The following is a 21380-nucleotide window of genomic DNA, read 5'->3' on the forward strand; positions in this document are numbered from 1 at the left end:
AAATTGGGGTGCTGAGCCTTCCATGAAACGAATTTTATTGTTTTGTGTTAACCATTGCACACATAAATGGGAATTTCAGTTGTTTCAAAGTTTCTCCACATCAAGTAAAGATGAAATGACTATCTTTGCATGCATCCTGAGATTATGAACAAAATATGCTATGATCCAGAAATTGCTTCTAGCACATCCCATTTCTGTTTCTATATTTATGCAACTCTAGAGATGCTCTGAGGTTGATATTAGATTCTTCTCCCGACTGTCCCTTGTTACTGCTATCAAAGTCTTACATAGCACTTACTCTTTTTTATGCATTGCTTTATATTTGTAATAAAATGTATTTACCTACTCATAAAATCCTATCAGGAATATTATCTTTATTTTTCAGATGAAGAAACTGGGGCATAGAAAGGTGAAGTAGCTTGCCCAAGGGCATAATGGTAGAGAGGACAGAGCCAGACCATGCAGCTTCACTAGAATAGACTGCCTCTCACAATCATTTTGCTGAAGATGAGAAAGAACTTTAAACTAGTTGTCTTCTCAAGTAAATAATTGTTGGTAACACTGTGCCATTATGTTTCCACAGCCAGTAATTTTATCCCACATAGAAAGGTGCTAGCATTTCTGGTTAATATATTGTGATATCCTTAGCCATGGGTTCATTCTTGTCCAACAACATACTTAGGAAGTAGTTCCAATTAATCCAGCAGAAACTATTGAGGAATTGTTCCATGAGAGGCACATTTAATAAAGATTCAAACATGAAATGCAGTCCAAAAAGTCAGATGCCTGCTCATACTCCAGCTCAGTGCCCTGCTCTATTTGAGAAAAGCCTCGGAGGTGAAAGTATAAAATGCTAGAAGATATTTTGCCAGCATGTTTGCCATACAATGTTAACCTTGAAGATCTACAAGAAGGCAGAATGTCCTGGGCCGCAGTGAGGAGAGGACTGTTCTGGGAACCAACTGCCTGCACGTTGAACACAAGGGCTACCTGTCCTTATGTCAGGGAATGTTCTGTCCATGTCCTGTTGCAGCGACTCATGTGAAATGTGGGGTGCTGGTTATTTTTATACTGAAAGAAGGATTGCTTAGCCCAGGTATTCTAAGTTTAATGCAGCAAATTTTAGGATAAAATCCAGCTTGAAACAGATTGCTGACTATTTAAGTCGAGGAGTTGATTTAACTGGGAAAAAAAAAGAAAAACATTTCTGGTTCAAAAAAAAAAGCTGGAGAAGGGGAGCATTTCGAGTGGGAGAAAAACATATCTGTTCAAAAGAGCCAAGACATACAACTTAAGGAGAAAACATCTCCACCCAGCAGGAAAGCCAGCTGAAATGCCACAGAAAAAGAGATTCCTCTTGCATCATCTTATCTAAGGACTTATAGAAGCTTAACTCAAAAGAATCCATCCCCGTTGATGTTCATATTCTTGGTGACAGTTTGAATTTCTGTGTTTACAAGCTTTGCAGGGACTCAGAGTTCTTTAGGATTTTTCCCTTTTTATTGCATGTCAACAGTGTTGAGAACACTTTGAGGACAGTGGCTAGGTGTCTCTGCACAGTTAGACTTGGATTTAGGACAACAAAAACAATCCATATTTTTAAGCTCAGGCAGCTGAAGAACAGAGGAAAATTGGGTTAAAACACAGGTTCTCCCAGTATTCTAAAGCCAGGATTGTTTTTGTGGCTGTTAAGTTTAAGATAGCTTTGAGATTCCTCAGAAATTTCTGACATCGTCACAAAGATTAGGAAGAAATCATTGAGTTAGAATCCATATGTATGATGTACATGTGAAACGGAAGGACATGCATTTGAATCTAGGACCTCCCTTTACTCACTGTTCATCTCTGAATCACACACCATGCTTTGTTACCTTGAGGACACCCAGACAAGCATTAGCATTGCTTATGGCAGCAACTGTTTTCTTTTCTAGACATCATAATTTCACCATAGTATATTGCTGTTGGACATACAAGATTGTTTTTTCACTTTGACCTCAGTTCCTCAATGATATCTAGGAAGAGCAGTATCTCCTTTATTGTCTTTTTTTTTTTCTCAGACAGCCTGTACATTTATTCATTTTTCCCCACCACCCTGCATCCCCTTATTTATTATCCCCTCCATCCTTAATCTCCAAGTCCTCAAGATATCTATTAATGTCCACTGGCTTTTGAAAACGCTTTATATTATTGCATTGTCTTCTATGTAAATATCCAGTATTTTATTTATCTTTCTGATTTACTTTACTGCACATAATTCTTTGACATTCCCTCCATTTTATTGAAAATGACTAAATTTCATCCGTTCTTGTGGTTATATAATACTCCATGCTGTGGATAGTGGATCTAGTTATGTCTGTCTTCATTTAGGTTGCTTCCATGTCCTAGCTATTATAAAAAAAAATGTTGCTATAAACCCAGTATGGAACATACAGGGGTTTTACTGATGGTTTCAGTCTTTGGATATATGCCCAAGAGTGGGATTGCTGGTTTGTAGAGAATTACCATTTTTAGTTTTTAATGTAAATCCAAATTGATTTACATAATGGCTGTACAAGTTCACATTTTGAGAAACGTTGTAATGTAGTTTCTTTTTCTCCACATCCTCTCCAGCACTTGTTTTGGGTCTTTTTAATATGTGCTATTTTTCATGGGTGTGAGATGTTATCTCATTGTGATTTTAATATGTATCTCTTTTATTAGAAGCAATGATGAACCTTTTTTTTCATTATCTTTTGGCCTTCAAGATATCTTATTTGGTTAATTATATGTTTATATCTGCTGCAAACTTATTAATTGGTTTATTTGCTTTTTATTCAATTGTGTTTTTTATATATGTTGGATATTAGCTCCTTATCAGTTATATGTTGTTTATTTTCTTTACATTCATTTGGGTGCTTTTTAAATTTTTTGTATTTTCTTTCACTGTATATAAGCTTTTTCATTTGAGGTAGCCCCAGTTGTTTATTTTTGTGTTTAATTCCCCTGATAAAAGTCATATCCTTAATATCATGGAATATATCACCCATGTTTTCTCCTTTGTATTTTATTGTCACAGGTCTTATATCTAAATTTTTAATCCATTTGGAGTTTCCTTTTGTGTATTTGGTTAGAAAGTAATCCAGCTTCATTCATGTATGTGTGGCTTTCCAATTCTCCCAGTACTGTAGTATTAAGATATATTAGTTGAGCTGGGACTACATCAAATTAAAGAGTTTCTGCACAGCAAAAGAGACAATAACAAAAACAAAGAGAAACCCCACCAACTGGGAGAACATTTTTGCACACAACACTAATGATAAAGGACTGATCACAAAAATCTACAAAGAGCTGATGAGACTCAATAAAAACAAAGAAAATAATCCAGTCAAAAAATGGGCAGAAGAGGTAAAAAGAAACTTCTCTGAAGAGGAAATGCAAATGGCCAATAGGCATATGAAAAAATGTTCAACATCACTTGTAATCAGGGAAATGCAAATCAAAACTACCATGAGATACCATCTTACACCAGTGAGAATGGCACATATTAAAAAAAATAGCAACAACAAATGTTGATGAGGTTGTGGAGAAAAAGGAACTCTCCTGCACTGCTGGTGGGAGTGCAAACTGGTCCAACCACTATGGAGAGCTGTGTGGAGATTTCTTGACCTACTAAACATAGAGCTTACACATGATCCAGCAATTCCAATCCTAGGTATTTACCCAAAGGACACAGAAACATCAATTCCAAAGAGCACCTGCACCCCTATGTTTATAGCAGCACTATTTACAATAGCTAAGCTTTGGAAACAACCCAAATGCCCAAAAAAAGATGACTGGATCAAGAAGATGTGGTACATATACACCATGGAATATTACTCAACATTCAAAAAAGATCAACACATGCAATTTGCAGTCACATGGATGGAGCTGGAAGGGATCATGCTCAGTGAAATTAGCGAGAAAGAAAAAGAAAAATACCAGATGGTCTCACTCATAGCAGGAATCTAGAAAACTTAAATAAGGGACCAGGAAAAAGAATAACTATAAGAAAGAAAATATCAAAATCAACAAACAACTATGAACCAGAAACACTCTATGAGGGGGTGGAGGGCGGGGAAAGGAGGGCTTGGGGTCAAAATAAGGGGATTGTAATTGTATGGGGAATATAAAAATAAAATAAAATTTAAATTCAAAAAATTCAAAAAATTAAAATTAAAATTAAAAAAATAAATAAATAAAGATATATTAGTTGATACAATGTTTTAGTAAAACATTGGAGATGGTTCCCTGTCTTAATACATTGTCTACTTTAAGCTTAATCTCTTTAATGAATTCTGCAAAAAGTGGGTTAAAAGCCCATTTTAATTTTTAATGAAATATTCTTAGTCTATGAAACATTAAGAAATTTCACATTTGTTATTGATGATCATCTATGTCACTAAAATATGATCTATTCAGTTCATTTTCCCTAGCTGTTTCTTCTCATTCATGGCCTGTATCTGACCCATGGCTGTCTATTTGTGGCTTCTTACATCTCACCGGATGGAGAACCTGAAATAGAAACAAAAGAATATAAAGGTTGACAGCACCAAGGTCACATATGGGATCATGACAGTTAAAGATAAGATCAAGGATGTAGCAAGGCACTTAAATCATAGGAAGTAGGTGGCTATTAAAGGAGGAGAGAGGAAGCTATAGGTCAAGGAACATTTAATGAAACAGAAAGTAAAGTTCTTATAAGACTTGTCCACATGGAGAAAGTTTCCTATTTTTTTTTTTAAATTGGCATCATAAGATGATAGAAAAGATGCATGAAGTGGACAACAAAGAGGGAGCATACTGAATTATTCAATGTTTTGTGTTCTTTGATGCAAATCACTCCTATTTTATGCATATCAGTTATATTTTGGTGAATTTAATGCTTGCTAAATCACCATAATCATACAACTTTTAAGTATAGGTTTTTGCAGGAAAGAATACATCATGAACACAGATCCCGCAAGTCATAGGTGCATATTTTAACCCTCCTTCATTTTTAAAAAGCACTTACCTGCCTCCTCAACATTTTTAGAAATACAGTTTCCTAAAAGAGGGTTTTTCATTGAACAGTTATTATTATACATGTATATTACTGAACTGATTAAAATTCATGGAAATAAGATTCAGTGTAATATAATATTTAATTATGAAACACTTAGTGTCATTTTTTGTTCTTTGTGTGTGTACAGCCAGAATTTTATTTGTATTACTATTGAATTAACCAGAAAATTGCAATATAGGCCGAAGTCCTGGGAGATAATGATCATCTAAAAAAGACTCAGTCATTAGTTTTAAAATACAAATGATGAATGAATTTTTAGTTTTAGCATATATATATTTCATAATCTCTTGAATTCAATATATTTACAGATGTATAATGAACTCTTTTGTGACATTTAAATTATTGTTTCCCCTTTTTTAGGTGGATCTTCTGGTCCCTACGAAAGTGACTGGTATCATTACACAAGGGGCTAAAGATTTTGGTCATGTACAGTTTGTGGGATCCTACAAACTAGCATACAGCAATGATGGGGAACACTGGACTGTGTACCAAGATGAAAAGCAAAGAAAGGATAAGGTAAGACATCCACGTGGTTTATAAGATGCAAAAGTGAGGGATTAAATTGTATACAAATCTGATGTAAGTGCTTATAGCATTGTGACAAAACTTATAGTCAAATACGTGATGTTATACCCTATAGAAAAATAAGCTGCTTTTCTGTCATTTTCTGTTATCAATTATCTAATATCCAACCATGTGTATAATCCAGTTTGTATTTTATAAAGCTGAATAATTTATTCTAAAAACACATGTAGATATTTATCACATGTAACTATTATTTTTATTAGCATATATTATTGCTATTATAAAAATTTTCTTTGAAGAAAAATATTTCAAAGGCTAACTAAAAGATTATAAGCATTTGATATTTCATTGACAATAAGGAATTTCAGAAATAGACAGTTTTTAAGCTATTCTATTTTTTAGAATTAAAACATAGGGTATTTCTCTGCTCAGTTTTCTCTGATTGTGTTTTAATTCAATTTTGGGGGTTTTTTGAACCTATTTACCTTTATCATCTCAAGATTTACTCAATTAGCATCTTAGGACACATTGAGAATATACACACATTTTGCATTTCAATAGTTGAAAAGTTAGCATAACTTTCGATATTACAGTTTAATTGGTAACACATATTTTCTAAGAGAACATAAAGTAATGATGTTTTATAATCTATGGCATCTTAGATTGAATATTTAGTATTATGTAAATGTCTTTACATTTCTTTTTTGGCTATACAAAATGACTATAATACACAATATTTGTATGAGTGTATATATCAATCAAGTATTATAGCTAGGTGTTTTACCTTTACTTTCATATATCTTTTATTAGATGTGTTCTTCTAACATATCTAGCCTACAACAACCTAGCAATTAATTTTTGTGAGGTTGAATAAACTCTCTCTTATTGATTCTTAGTATTATTTGTATCTTCTTATCCATGGTTATTTTCCATTAAGGGAAAAAAGTCTTCAGTATTTGCAAGTTAAAATTCAACTGTAAGCTTTCATCTGAATAAATATAATAAATGAATTGACTATTTCAGAGAAAAACATGCTCCTCTGAAATGTCTTACACATGCACATTTCAAACAAAAATATTTACAAAGTTATCTAATTCCTTTTTGTGCTTTTCTGTATTGACTGCTTAGTTTTAATACATTTTGGGTGGGTGAGTGTGGAAGCTTGATATAGACCCAGAAATAAGATTACTTCAGAAAAAAACATTCTCAAAATAACAATTTTCTAGGTTTACTATAAGTTGAATAAATGAAATTCTAAAAAGGCGTGAATGACCTTTTTGTTTTTCATTAGTCATAACTGACTAAGCTTCAGGAAAGCTGTGTTAAGGAAAAATTATGTGTGTTCATAGCAGTCTCTAAATATATGTGTAAATGCATGTATATGTATTTGCGTATGTGTGCATGCACACCAAGAGTCCATTGAGAAAAATAGATGCCTATTCTTTTCATTGAGATGTCAGCTTCTCACTTCATTTCAGCACTTTCATAGCAATTGTTATTTTACTTAATAGCATATTTTTAAAGAAAATTCTACAATGAATCTATTGTAGCTGACCATGTGATAATATTATCTCCTTATACTCCTACATTATTTTTCTCATTCTTGTTTACCGTATTTTTCAACATTTAACTTGCTTTTATATTTCTCTACAACATGGATTCAAATGCATGTTTTATTTGAAAGTCAAATGTTCCTTTGCTGTCATGAAAGTGACATTTGTTTTATATTCTTGGAGCTTTATTTTACTGCAATTTGCAGGAAAATTGCAACATTTGACAGACACTCTTGGTATTTAATTTTTAAGGTCATAAGCCAAAGTAAAATAAAAATAAATTTTAGGAAGAGAACCTATATGGAAAATTTAGAAATGAGAAAGGATTTTCTCATCTAATACTTTAGTCATAGTGTCATGTTGTTTAAATAAATCTGAATTCATACATATAAACTTTCTTGTTTGCAGGGGGGGAAAAAGCAGGTCATGTTCTATTTTGTTTCCCCCATCTCGAAATGTTCCAGTTTTTTTAAAAGCATAAGTTAAAAAAAAAATGTAACTTTATTCTGGATCTTCTGTGAAGGAAAATCCAAATAAGATTTTAGCCAGTGTTATCCAATAAGATCTCATTGATCCTTGAAGGTAAATGTCACATATTCAAAAATAACTACACTATAATATCAGAGGAACTTTCTAATTGAGTTGTGACCAAATTTGTCTCATCTTAACACTCATGATGGAATTAAGAATTTCAGATTTCTTAACTCACTAGGGATGAGCTAGGAATCTAAATGTTTACCAAGGCCCCAGCTAATTTGAATAATAATCAAAAGTGAGAAATATGACTCTAATTGACCCCAAAACCAAAATTTAGTTTTTGAAAACAAGTGTAGGTTGTAAATTTCTAATCAGAATAGAATTTATTATAATTCTTTTTTTAAAGATTTATTTATTTATGCATACAAGAACTGAGGCACAGGCCAGAGGTGCAGGGGGCAGGGGTGAGAGGAATCACCAGAGAAAGAGTGGAGAACAGAACAAGTGGATTGACTGAAATACACTGCTGAGGGGAGCAGCAGGTGAGTCAGGAGAGGTCTGCTGCGCATGTGGGTAAGCCCCTCTGGCCGGGCATCAAATTCATGCTGCAGTGGCTGCAGATAGCTTCACAGTGCTGAATCTTAACCCCTTGCCCCTATTATAATTCTTTAGGAATTTGGTTGTCCCCTAATTTTTCAGTAGATGTCTATATAAATCAGTCTTCAAAAGTAAGTTTAGATTATAATTAGGTTGCCAGTTATTTTATGAATACCAGAAAGTAAAAACATAGTAACTGGAATACACATCACATTTAAATAATAGATTTTAGTAGCAAGAAACATGGATTATGTAGGAAAGCATCTAGAAGAATATGGCATTTATATTCACTCATTATGCGTTTAATAAGCTGTTATTGACACCACATGTATGGGGTGGGGGGAACATCTGAATATGACATGATGACTCAAAGAACTCACAATCTAATGAGGAGCTCAGCAAAGGTGGAAAAACTTCTATTGAACTTGTTTTGAAGAATCAAAATATAACCTAGCAAGTATATAATCTGATAAAAGAAGTCTAGGGAAGAAGTAGCATAGCACGGAGGTTATGTCTATTTCATTAAAGTCTGTGACATTTCAGGATAAAACATGCCCTGCTCCTTCTCAGCTTCCTTTCTTCTTTCAACATGGATGTGAACAGTAGAAGCAGCAACATCGCCAGTGCTCAGTCATAAAGCCCCCATAATCTGTATGGAAGATACATTGAAATTCAATGATAATTATAGATGTCATAGGACACCCTGTCACTATTGCTGAAGTTGCCTCTCAGGCAGCTGAAGTTAAATTTAAATAGTTAAAGCCTGGAAAGTCCAGCAGAGGTCAGAGATTCTAGATTGTAAATTTCTAATCAGAATAGAATTTATTATAATTTTTAAAAGATTTATTTATTTATGCATACAAGAAATGAGGTACGGGGTGGGGGGAGAGCGGGTAGATTGAGCAGAGGTCAGAGCAGATGTCAATTCACAGTCATGCTGTTCTTTTGAAACTTGATCTGGGTGAGAAACTTTGAACCAAAAGAATCCCTTGTAAGGTAAATAAATGGAATGTTCCATGGCTATCATACTGATTTTGGTACCACATTAAATTGGCAGTGTGTGAAACACAGATTTTTAAATTGTCAAAATGCACCACTTAACAGTTTAAAAAACACTCAACAATTTTGCATACATATGTTTTATGAGGGAATTGTCGATGTTGGAAATAATCTTAGAAATATGCATACCAACAGTTCAACATTAAATATATAATATAGCTAAACAAAAATCAAAATATAGTATTTTAATTCCTTTATATAAATTTAAGTATGCTACAAAATTATATAAACAATATATTTAATAATACAGCATTAATTGCATGTAAGACATACAATTCAAATTAAGAAAATGTACATTTAGAAAATCCATTCTTCATTTTGAAATCAAATCATGTGTACAAGATGTAGTTTATACACTAGAATTCCCTGTCATTGATTGATTAATATATTAAAAAATAGATGTATGCAATTATACATGTCTGAAATATAATATAATTTCATTAATATTCTTTAACAAAACATTTTTCAATATAACAAAAAGAAGATGAAATGGTTTACACATATATAAGCATGCTTCTGTAAAAATGTTGTCTTTGGAGTTATGACAATGGAAAATGATATACATCACACATGTAAATTGGAAAATTTATTTACTAGTAATCTTTACTTTAAATTTAGATTTTATATTGTATTATAATGAAAATTATGCTTGTGAATGCTCTTTTGGTGCAACAATATTCTGTAAGTGACTAAGCATAATTCATGTAAAGTGTTTTATAAATGTGTCATTCACAAAGTGTACCAAATAAAACTTCATGTCATAATTATAAAAAAAAAGAAGGGATGCTAGCTGGGGCAAATCTTCCAAGGTGGAACAGCCACTTGTTTTGAGCTGTAGGATCAAGGAAGGACAGATTCTTGCATGGAAACCATTAGTCTCATCCACTCAAAATCCCTTAGAATCCTGTTACTCTTTTCTAGTAAGGCTGAGGGAAAAAGAAGCTTCTTCTCTGAATGCAGTTTCCAAGAATTAATTGACTTTACACAAAACATTCAGATTCAAAAATAGCAAGTGAGTTGTGCCCCTATGTAGTAGAGATTCATATGTAGCCACAGTAGTCTTTTTGCTTAGGTTTTTGGCGAGTGATTTAATTGGAGCTAATCAGTTAAGGAGACAACGATATAGTTTCAGTGTTGTCTAAAAATAAGAAGTGTTATTTAAATAAACGCCATCTGGTATCAACTGCTATTTAGAATTTCATCTGCTTTCTTCCCTGTCGTAATTCAACAATATGGGATCTGCCTAGGATGTGCGTTGGTGTGAATTATTTAAAATTGTCTATATTCACTTCAAGATGGGTGTTACTGGATTTTTGAACGTAAGACACTGCCTGTTTCTATTTTGGAACAATGGAAATTTCAGTGATGAACTCATCATTTTAAACTTTATAGTATATTCAACAACCTGCCCAGGGGTGAGCTACCCAGAAGGAGCTAGTAGTTAATGTCATGATTCCACTTTTAATACAATAAAAATTGGAAGGAATTAAGGGATCAAAAGGAAAAAAGGTGGTTTTTAAGGACTTATGTGTTTACAAAGCCTGAATGAAAGTTAATAATAATATGCAAGATAAAATGTTCAAAACTTATAAAGAAATTAAGCTATTTCCTGTATGTGTGTGTATATATATATACACACACATTTATAAAGAAATTCTGCTATTTCCTTTATGTATTGAATGTGTATATGTGTGTATATAAATTACAAAAGTAAAAGAAATTCTGTAATTCTTATGTAGCTTTTATGAGTCATGCTTTTGCCAAGAAGAATATGAAATTCCCTATAGATTTTTCTAGGATCTGTGACTAAGAAGACCATATATCAGTAAAAATTTTAGAACAGAAGAATAAATTATCAAAGTGAAAGTTGTTTGCTGACATATGTATGCCTGTAGGATTTGGAATGGAGAGACAACCTGTTTAACTTTAGAACCAAAGTTACCCCAATAAAGGAAAAAAATAAAATATCGTAAGTTTGGAAAGCAGCAGATTGTTACCAGTGAGTAGTGTGATAGCAGTAGTTAAGGCATACTATCACATAGAGCTGACACACTATCACATTCAGTTTTAAGTGGAAGCTTGGGGTCAGAAACAAGGCTGAAGATTGGATGCAAGTCCCGAGGCAAGTTGGGCTGGATCACCCATCTGTCGGGCTGAATTTCTGTTTTTATGTTTAACATGTGCTCCAAGGGCTTTGCCTATTAAAAGGTGTTTGTTCCTGAACTCCTGAACAAGGGTAAAGAATTTGAGAGGTCAGGAAAGAAAGGGAGAACAGGAAATAGAGCCAATGGGATGGAGGTGAGCAGAGAGAGGGCTAGTAACTTAAATAATTATAGATTCAGGTAACTAGCTCTAGTAACAGACTAGCCCCAAGAATTGTCAGAAGTCATTTATCTTAGAAATTAATTAATTTTAAGAACTCACCCCATTTATTTGTAGATAGCAATAGAAAGTTATTTTTCTTCAAGGATCAATTTTTATATTGCTAAGAAATCTCTGTATGTTATTTCTACAATGTTAAAGAGTAGCAACATAAAAATACACAGGTAATTTTGACCAGTGAAGAATTTGTATTTCTTACATGGCATTTGGAGTTTAAAATCTTCATTTAAAACAAAATCAGAGTGCTTGTCTAAGGACACGCCATCAGGCAATAGAAAAAAAATAAGCAAACATCCGGCACAAAACCATAAAACTTAGCAATTTGGGGTGTGTTGGGAGCAAGGAGGAGGAAAAACATCCTGCCGCTAGACTCATACTTAGTGACAAATAACATACCAACACAGATGCTATGAAACATCATTCTCAACAAAAAAGAAGTTAATGGAAAAAAAGAGAAATGTAGTAACATGGAACAAATATATATTTGTTTTTTGTGTTATCTTATTTTCCAAAACTCAGAACTTTATTTTCAGACAATTTGATAAACTGTTTTAAATTTGAAACCATGTAGATATTCTCATTAACAGATATTTCTGCATAAATGGGGAAAAAAGTGTGAAAAATGCAAAGAATGTGTTAAGTGTTTTTGAAATAAAGCGTTCATGAATATCACATGTTTATGTTAGAATTCCATATCATTGGACATAATTTATAATGACAATATTGTTCATGGAAAAAAATTACTGATTCTCTTAAGGGCCTTAAAGAATTAGCCCGATATACTGATTAAAAATGTTAATTCATAAAAGTATTGATTGGTGATATGTCTCTAAGTGGTCAAGGTTATCAAACTTCCATAAATTATTAAAAATCCACATTATTGTTGACTAAAAGATGGTTATGACCTTGATTAAAACAAGAGAACTTACCTGAGAAAATTATTCAAATATTTTCATTAGAAAAATGCAGTCATATTTAATGTGAATTTGGTAGCTACCATTCCTGCTTTAAAAATGAATACTTGGTTAATGTTAACATGTACAACCAGGTTATTATTTTGATTGTAGGAACTATGCAATGATTGGGCTAGAATACAGCAAAAACTATGAATCCACTTCATTTCCAAATAATTGCCAGACAAGTAATATTTTGACTATTTAATATATTAAAGGTAAAAAGATCCCCGAAGACGTCATGTTTTCACCTGGTACATGTCATTCACTTTCAAAATTACTTAATTAATATTCTAGTCTGTTTCTAACTTCATAGTTTTAAATATGAAAAAGAATAATAGACACCTGCTATAGTGCCATATTTATGGGAAACTATTCAAATAAGATTTCTGGATCTGCCACACCGTATAAAATGACCCATTGGACAGTGAGTTTCATCTATTTCCTTTTGTTAGATCTCAAATTGAAAATGTATTAATATGTATGGGGCGTTGGTGAGGCACACATCTGTACTAAGCCCCTCTGGGCCCTTATTAAAGAGGCAACACATTTCTCATCATTATAAACCTTCTGGTGTAATTTGAGACACAAAACTGATTAAAAGATAACTTTAAAAAATAAAAGATGAATCAGCGATTATTTCTACATGAAGGGATATTCCTCCCAGTATTTCTGCGGCTGTGAACAGGTGACCAAACCCCAGAGGAGCGAAAGTAGGAACGAGTCTCCTGCTTTCCAATAAAGCTGGGAACAAAGTTAACTTTGAACAGAGAAATAAAATGATGAATAACTGATAATAATTAAAGGAAGGCATTCCTCATAAATGAGTGAAAATAATGTTACTTTTGCATAGTAATGTCATTTTTATTTCTTGACTCTTTTTGGGTAGTTCACCAAAAATATCTGTAAGTAATAGCAAAGTTGATTAATCCCTCCTAATATCAAATCAATACACCCTCAACACATTGAGACAAAGAAACCCAGGATTCAGCTCAGCCCAAAGTAGAATTTGTTCCTGCCAAACTCAGCACCCAAATTCCCTATCCACTTCATTTAGGGTTGCCAGATTTAGCAAAGAAAAATACAGGGCACCCTATTAAATTTAAATTTCAGATAAATTTGAATTTATCTGAAAGTATTTAATATTCACACTGAAATTAATTTCAAATAAACAATCATTTTTTTTAATATATCTTTTAAGTTTTATATCTTGTAACCCTGTCTCCATTAAAGATCTCCCAGGTCATCCAGTTGGACCAAATGGTATACTGGGAACACAAAGAAGGAGAAAGGATAAAAGAGAATGCCCGTCTTGGCTCGTAGAACACACATACACACCCTCCTTCAGCTTCCAGATTTCCCTTTGCCCCCTTATCATCAGTCTCCTGGGTTATCATCTCCCACTCCTGAGTGCTCTCTTCTCCCCAGCACCAGTCTAGCTTAGAAGACCTATATGACTGAGCACAGTCACTGCAATGCTCATACATATAGCTCTGCCTTAACTCATCTCTGACCAAGATAGTGTGAAATTCTTCAAAGAGAGGCAGAGTGAGTAAAATTTCATATTATCTTCGGAATTACTGGACTTGAGTTTCTCTGCTGCCGCATCATTTAGATATCTACTATGAGAGAGTGGAGTCAGGCTACAGATTGTTCCAGTATAATGCAGATTGCCTGGTGTGATTTAGACAATTCCGAGAGATGAGCATTGAGTTCAATGAGAGACAGGTTGCTCTGGACTTTTACAGAAAAGAGGAAAGACATTTTTACATTTCTGATGCTAAACTGAAAAGAAAAAGCTAGATGGTCTTGCTTTCTAACTATTCCTAATACTAGCTACTGGAGATATTTTTGAAAAGCAGATGATATTTCAGGTCTATTTTTTTCTGTCAGAATATTTTTTATGGCAGTCAAAAGCTGAATGCTAGAAAGCAGATAGTTTAAATATATAGCCACAGTTTAGAATGGCATATGTTATGTTTCATAAATCTTTACAGGCATTCATCCCATGTGATATATATTCCTAGGATATTCTTGTTATGTAAGGAGACTTTCATCATAAAAGTTAAATATGGTGATATGCCCTACCTACTGACTACTAGACTGAGCATTTTAAATGCCAGCGAGTCTGGAAGAAGGAGGGTAACCATTAACAGAGTTGCAATTTTTTGTTTTAATTTTTCTCAGAGCCTTTTTCCAGGGTCCAGACCTATTAACAAAAGTCATATGAATTTCTCCATGAGGCTGTTCTGGCTCTAAGAAATTGCCAGGTCTCTAGTTACTTGGAGTTGAGGTTGTACAAGAAAACTGCATCAGGCTGCCTTGGATCTTTCAAAACAATCACAAATACAATTTCTGCAAACTTGCCGGTAATAGAAAGGTTGATACTACTGGGGAGAGTTGGATCCCTCAGTCTCAGATCTCTCAGTTGAGTCTTCTATGAGAGCTCAGAAGTTAAAACCTCTCAAATATTATCAAATATATTTCTTCATAAATATTATCAAACATATTTCTTTAGCTTACCCAACACTCCCAACCCCAGAGCATCTAGGAAAAAATAAATTTTAGAAAGATATCATAGGTCTCTTTCCCAATCAAAAATTAAATATTAATCAGATGTCACATAAATTATAGGAAAATAAATAATGTGTGACAATTTGAAGAGTAATAAACATGGAGGATAAAACAACATATTTACATTTTTGTCAATTATTATTAGACTCATCGGTGTATTTGGAAAAAAATAAAATCTAACAGAAAGAGCAATCAATGGCAAATAATGCTGCATGAATTCTAAGTGATCACCAAATGTATGGTTTAGCAAAACATTTCTTGAAATATAATCAGAGATGTATAAATCTTAGGAGCATGAAGCAAAGCCAGATCAGTTCAGTGAAATATAGCATTCCCTGAAGCCATAGACCTACTTTTTTTTTTTTGCATAATTACAAAAGAGTACAAACTTCAGAGCCATGAGAAATTTCCTGAGAGCAACAATGGGAATGGAAATAATTTTTACAGAGGATCCATATATTCATTTTAATGGTTTAAAATGATTTGTGCACTGGCAAGGACAGACATGGAACTTGTCCCATGTTTTCCTTTTCATTTCCCCCTTCAGACAAAAATGTTTTATAATTGGACCTTTGAAGTTAAATCTTTGGCTGGGCAGTTATAATTTCAGTGAGGCAGCTAGGGAAGCAAAGAAATCTCTGAAGCAACCAGGGTCCAGACTTTCAAAAAGGCTTATGGAATAAAACAACATTTTGAAAGGAACAGATAAAAATTGGTGTCCGGTATGAAGTATGGTACAGAATTATTTATATATGTCACCATGCTCTACAGCTTTCAGAAAATCTAACTTCAGTTTCTCAAAGGATTTCAAATTAATCCCCAGTAGATGACCAAAGTAATATTCCCTAAAGAACATATAAGCCATTGCAGAAAATATATTTAAAAAATACAGAATAAACATGTTGAATTATTTTGCTGTTGAAATATGAAACAGAATGAGCAATAATTATTATCTGATATATCTGTTAAGTTTATGTTCATGAGAATAAAATTCATTCAGAAATAAAAAATAAGGATAGCTAGTAAAATAGAGTAGAGTTTAAGATGCAGAGGGCAAAGAAAGAAAAGAAGAGCCACAATAAATAAATGCCAATAGATTGTCATGTGAGGATTTATTCAAATTTTCAGAAAAGAATAAGTTCATAATTAATTTCGAAGCCTGAATACCTGTCACTGTCATGACACCTGTTGAAGAAGTTTGAGGTACAATCCTTTCAGAGGAAGTCCATTTTTCAGACTGATCAGTGTTGCAAAATCAAAATGTCCTCTGTGAAACCTATAGCCCCTCAACACCAAATACTCATATCAAAGTTTGGGAGTCCCTGAGCTTATCATCACTTCTGATACCCATTACAAGCTCATAGGACCCCATGCCTATTCACAGGTTTAATTATTCACTAGAAGGGCTCACAAATTCATTTAAAACTATTAGACTCACTATTAGAGTTGATTATAGTGTAAGGGTTGAGCTAAAAATCAGTCAAGAGAACAGGCATACAGATCAGAAATCCAGAAGAGTTCCAGGCAAGAGATTTCAATTTTCAATAAGTGGAGTCTTGGACAGTGCTAACCCCTCTTAGCAATGATATGTGGCAAAGTCACATGAAGCATGGCTAACCAGGGAAACTCACCTTCGCCTTGATATTCAGAGTTTTGCTGAAACTTGATCACATAGACATGAGTGACCACCTTCATGGCTGACTTTAGTGTCCGGTCCCTCCATTAGTCAAGTTGACCCAAAACCCTCACCTTGTTAGTATAGACTATGTGGCATGGCCCAGCACTCCCAGATAGAGAAGACTTGGCTTGCTGAACTTTCCAGGCTTAGAGAGACTATCTCCCTGGAACAGAGGGTGCAGGTCAGGCTTCTCTGGGCGAGGTTAATCATTTACTCCACGCCCATATTACACAAAGTTGTATGAACTGTACGCTGCTCACTAGAAAGTCATGTTTGTAAACAATGTAACTATACTAGAGTTATATATATTCTGAACTATAGAAATTTTCATCTGCTAATGAATTGTTTTGTTTAGTTATAGCTTTACTTCATTTTTGCCTTTGGAGGGCAACAGGCAATAGTTCTATGCAAGACCCCTGTATTTGGAAGAGACTGAGATAGTTCCCTGTTCTTTTCTACCAATGAAGACTTTTGGTGGAGCAGTGTTGAGATGTCCTATAGTGCGGGCTCATCTTCCATTTCTTTCTTCTGCAAACTGATGATTAATGTGGACTCTTGTTAACACTATACTATATCCAGCAAAAGTTTGTGTGTGCATGCCCCTCACAGATTGCGATTCTCTATATGTGCTATATTCTAAGGAACATTTCCTAGAATATTGGAATTACTTGGAAACTAGTTTCTTATTTCATTATTACATCTGAAAGAATGTGCTTATATTTAGACTAATTTTGTTATATAGTTTCATTGGTTTAGTGGAATTGATTGTAGAGGAAAACATCAAGAATGATATACCAGGCATTCAATCATGAAATGGTTTCAGGATGCTGGTAAATTTTCCTAGAAAATTGAATTCACTGAATAATAGCTAGAATCTATGTCAGCTAAAAGAGTTAAACTTTGGTTTCAAACTTTGTATAGCCATTCACAGGTAGAAATTTCACACATATAAAAATGTGTTTTGCATTGTAATAATTGTAATATAGACTTATACTTCTGAAACTTTTTGAAAATTATTTCCTATATATTTTAGCACAACAATTTTTAGTTTGTATTTTTTAAATGCTCCAATGTAGGACAAAGTAGGACATAATTAATTAAATTGTAGAATACCTAAAACAAATTGATAATCTAGTCCTAGAATCAGAAACAACTGTAGTCTTTCTTCTAAACACAATTCAAGTGGATAAAAACCATGTTTAACATCAATTGTGCAGAGTAGTTCTGTGAAAATTTTCATAAGACTTTAAACCATTTACAGCATTTATTCAAGTTTCAAATCTGAAGTTTTTAACAGTCAAAAATTCAAATAATATTGTACTAAGTATACAAAATGAGTTTTATGATGCTGAACAATAAACTAATAAGCATGTCTTTTAGGTTGCTCACAAAAACCAGATTTTATACTCACATAATTATAGTCATTTATTGAGTAGGTATTTCACACAAATGCCCACTAAATTTCCACAGTTTTTAAATAGATCATAATTTTAACTAGGAATTACTGTTTTTATATGGCACTGATTCAGTAAAATGAAATGGAATATATATAACTTTCTACATCTATAATTCTACTTTACAAGTCAAATATTATGGGAAAATTTACAAAACTGTTCAGTTTATTTGATCATTAATCAGTCAACCATGATCAAAATATAATATAATAATTTGAAATTTAGATCACATTTTTAGAAGTACTGTATCCACAACAAAGTTGTGCTCTATCTTTTGAGCTCTTTGGGTCACAGCCATATACTGTGTCCAAATAAACACACACTTTAGTGGAGTTATGGCTAAACCAGAGATCCCAATGTAATGCCTTCAAGATAAGTTTGAAAACATGTCCTATGAGGAGTTCTTTAAGAAACCATGAATGTTTAGCCTCAAGCACTAAATTTGAGTTTTTCAAAGATTTGTTTAAGTTTTTCTTACCAAAAATGTTGTTCTTTTCTTTTTGTAATTGAATTTTATTGATTTGCCATTCCTTTACATAATTATATAATTTGGGGAGTACAACTTCGCAACTCAACATGTGTGTATACTTCACTCACCACAAAGCTCCAGTGCTGATACACAATCACCTTACACCCCTCTTCCCTCTCTATGCTCCCTCCTCTCTGGTAAGCACCATATTTTCCCCAGGATCTAAAAGTTATTTTTGTTTTGTTATGCCCATTTGTTTCCTTTGGTTATTTATATTATACAAATTAATGAAACCATCCAATAATTGTTTTACTTTCTCAATTATTTCACTTATCCTAATCACCTCAATACCTGGAGAATATGAAAACATTAATATATAAAGGATTTTTCTTTTGATAGCTGGGTATCTGTATTCATTGAGAATAGCATGAAGATCAATAGATAGAAGTTAGAAAAAGGCATTTTTCAGTCTAACAAAAGACAGGTTTTGAAAGTGTCTAAATACACACCTATTGTATTATATTGGGGCTTGTGTGGATGATTGAAAGTTCCATGTCAGAAATGTTAGTGAGGGCAGAGGGGTGAGCACATCTATACTTTCTCTTCCAGGTCTCAGATGCGTGCATTATATAGGTAGAATTGGTAAAAGCAAGGTTTGTGAGACTCAGAGCTAGAAAATGCCATCCCTTTCTAACTTCTTTGTAAATGTTTCAGATGAAAGTATAAATAATTGAAACTGTGTATGCTCAGTAAAGAATTCTTTGGTTTTGCACCTCTACAAGCTCTCTCTCACACACACACACACACACACAACCTAGGGCAATAAATTTTTATCTTTGTCCTTTGTCCTTAAGGACATCAAATCAGTGTACCAGTGATGTCTGTAAGTTCAACTATGTTTGACACCATTGATAATGCAAATACAAACAACAGCGAAAACTTGAGAAACCTCTATTCAACCTGTGTTTCCACAGTGTCTGGAATTCCAGATATGGCTCTAGTCTCGACATGCAGAAAGGGAAATAATGAAATCTAAAAAAGAGACAACCAAAAGCCAGAGGGATAAAACTGATGGTCATTTGGGACCTTGCTGGAATGCTGACTTGATAACCTTGAAAAGCTCAGGGAGGCTGTTATAAAAATGTTTAAACCTGCACACTATTTGGATGATGTGAACATAAATTCCAAAAGGTTAGGACAGTGGGAATCTCTTTAAAACTTTTAATGAGTTAAGTTGAGAACAAATAAAGAGAAGTGCATTCTCATGAACCAGATGACTTTCTAAACAGTGGTATGTGCAAGAAATCCCCAACGTGTTTCTCAACATTTATGGGAGGCGGAGTCATTGTGCCTGACTGCTGAGAGAAGTTGACATCTGCCTCTACCCTCTGACCTTGTCACGGAGGACAATCTTGCCTTCCTCCATGATCTTTGGCATCCTCTTATTGATGCTGTCTTCTCTGGCATAGATTGTTGTCCCCAGCCAACAATGACAAGTCTCATCTTACAAAAAAAAAAAAAAAAAACATTGAATGTTGCTGGAAGCAACAATTGTTTTATCCGAGAGTGTATGTGTGCAGATTTGAAACCTCACTAGAATCTGATTTGAATTTTAACTCGCATCACAGGAGAATTGGCATTAGCAAACACAATCCAAGATCTCAGCACCATTAAGGCAGTTGCATTTTTCTCTCTCTATCATCTCCTCAGTTGTAATTGTGGAAACCTTCCTGGGTACCTTAAGTGCCTTTTCCTCAAGGCCCCATATGTTGAGAAAAATCCTGAGAAACCCCTAAGCATTATCATGTTTGAGTATCTCAGCAAACTTGTCATCAGCTAATTAGCTAAGCCTCCTCCAAAAACTGAAATGGGTGCACATTCTTTCTAAAAACTTCTAAGTCCCACTCTCTTTCTCATGTACTATATTACCACCTATATGGAGATTTAATGTGCTCGATTAGTCTCTTCAGGTTTTGATTTCAATTATGATGTTTATATCTCTAAAATGTGGGTGTGAAAGTATTTTTCTAGAATTTCTCAGATTTTATAAAGTTAACTAAAAATACTGAGTTTGCATTCCTTTGACAGATAAAACATTGAAATGGAATTCTTTAAATTTAAATTTTATTTTTATATTCCCCATACCATTACAACCTCCTTATTTTGACCCCAAGCCCTCTTTTCCCTGCGTCCCACCCCCTCATAGAGTGTCTCTGGTTCATAGTTGTTTGTTGATTTTGATATTTTCTTTCTTATAGTTATTCTTTTTCCTGGTCCCTTATTTAAGTTTTCTAGATTCCTGCTATGAGTGAGACCATCTGGTATTTTTCTTTTTCTTTCTGGCTTTTTTCGCTGAGCATGATCCCTTCCAGCGCCATCCATGTTGCTGCAAATTGCATGTGTTTATCTTTTTTGAATGCTGAGTAATAGTCCATGGTGTATATGTACCATATCCGCTTGATCCAGTCATCTATTTTTGGGCATTTGGGTTGTTCCAAAGCTTAGCTATTGTAAACAGTGCTGCTATAAACATAGGGGTGCAGGTGCTCTTTGGAATTGATGTTTCTGTGTCCTTTGGG

The 21380-nt window shown here is 33.7% G+C and overlaps 1 protein-coding gene across 2 annotated transcripts in view; it reads left to right on the forward strand.

Moving 5' to 3' along the window:
- The window catches only part of EDIL3 (EGF like repeats and discoidin domains 3), a gene marked incomplete at both ends in the record, with an annotated part of 384944 nt that overhangs the window by 359012 nt on the left and 4552 nt on the right, over positions 1 to 21380 (forward strand). For both annotated transcript variants that reach the window (XM_084234061.1, XM_084234062.1), the window contains one exon: positions 5441 to 5596. In XM_084234061.1, coding sequence (XP_084090187.1) covers positions 5441 to 5596 — 156 coding nt within the window. The remainder of the gene's footprint in view (positions 1 to 5440; positions 5597 to 21380) is intronic.

Source organism: Talpa europaea (assembly GCF_964194135.1).
Source record: "Talpa europaea genome assembly, chromosome: 5".
NCBI classification, from domain to species: domain Eukaryota; kingdom Metazoa; phylum Chordata; class Mammalia; order Eulipotyphla; family Talpidae; genus Talpa; species Talpa europaea.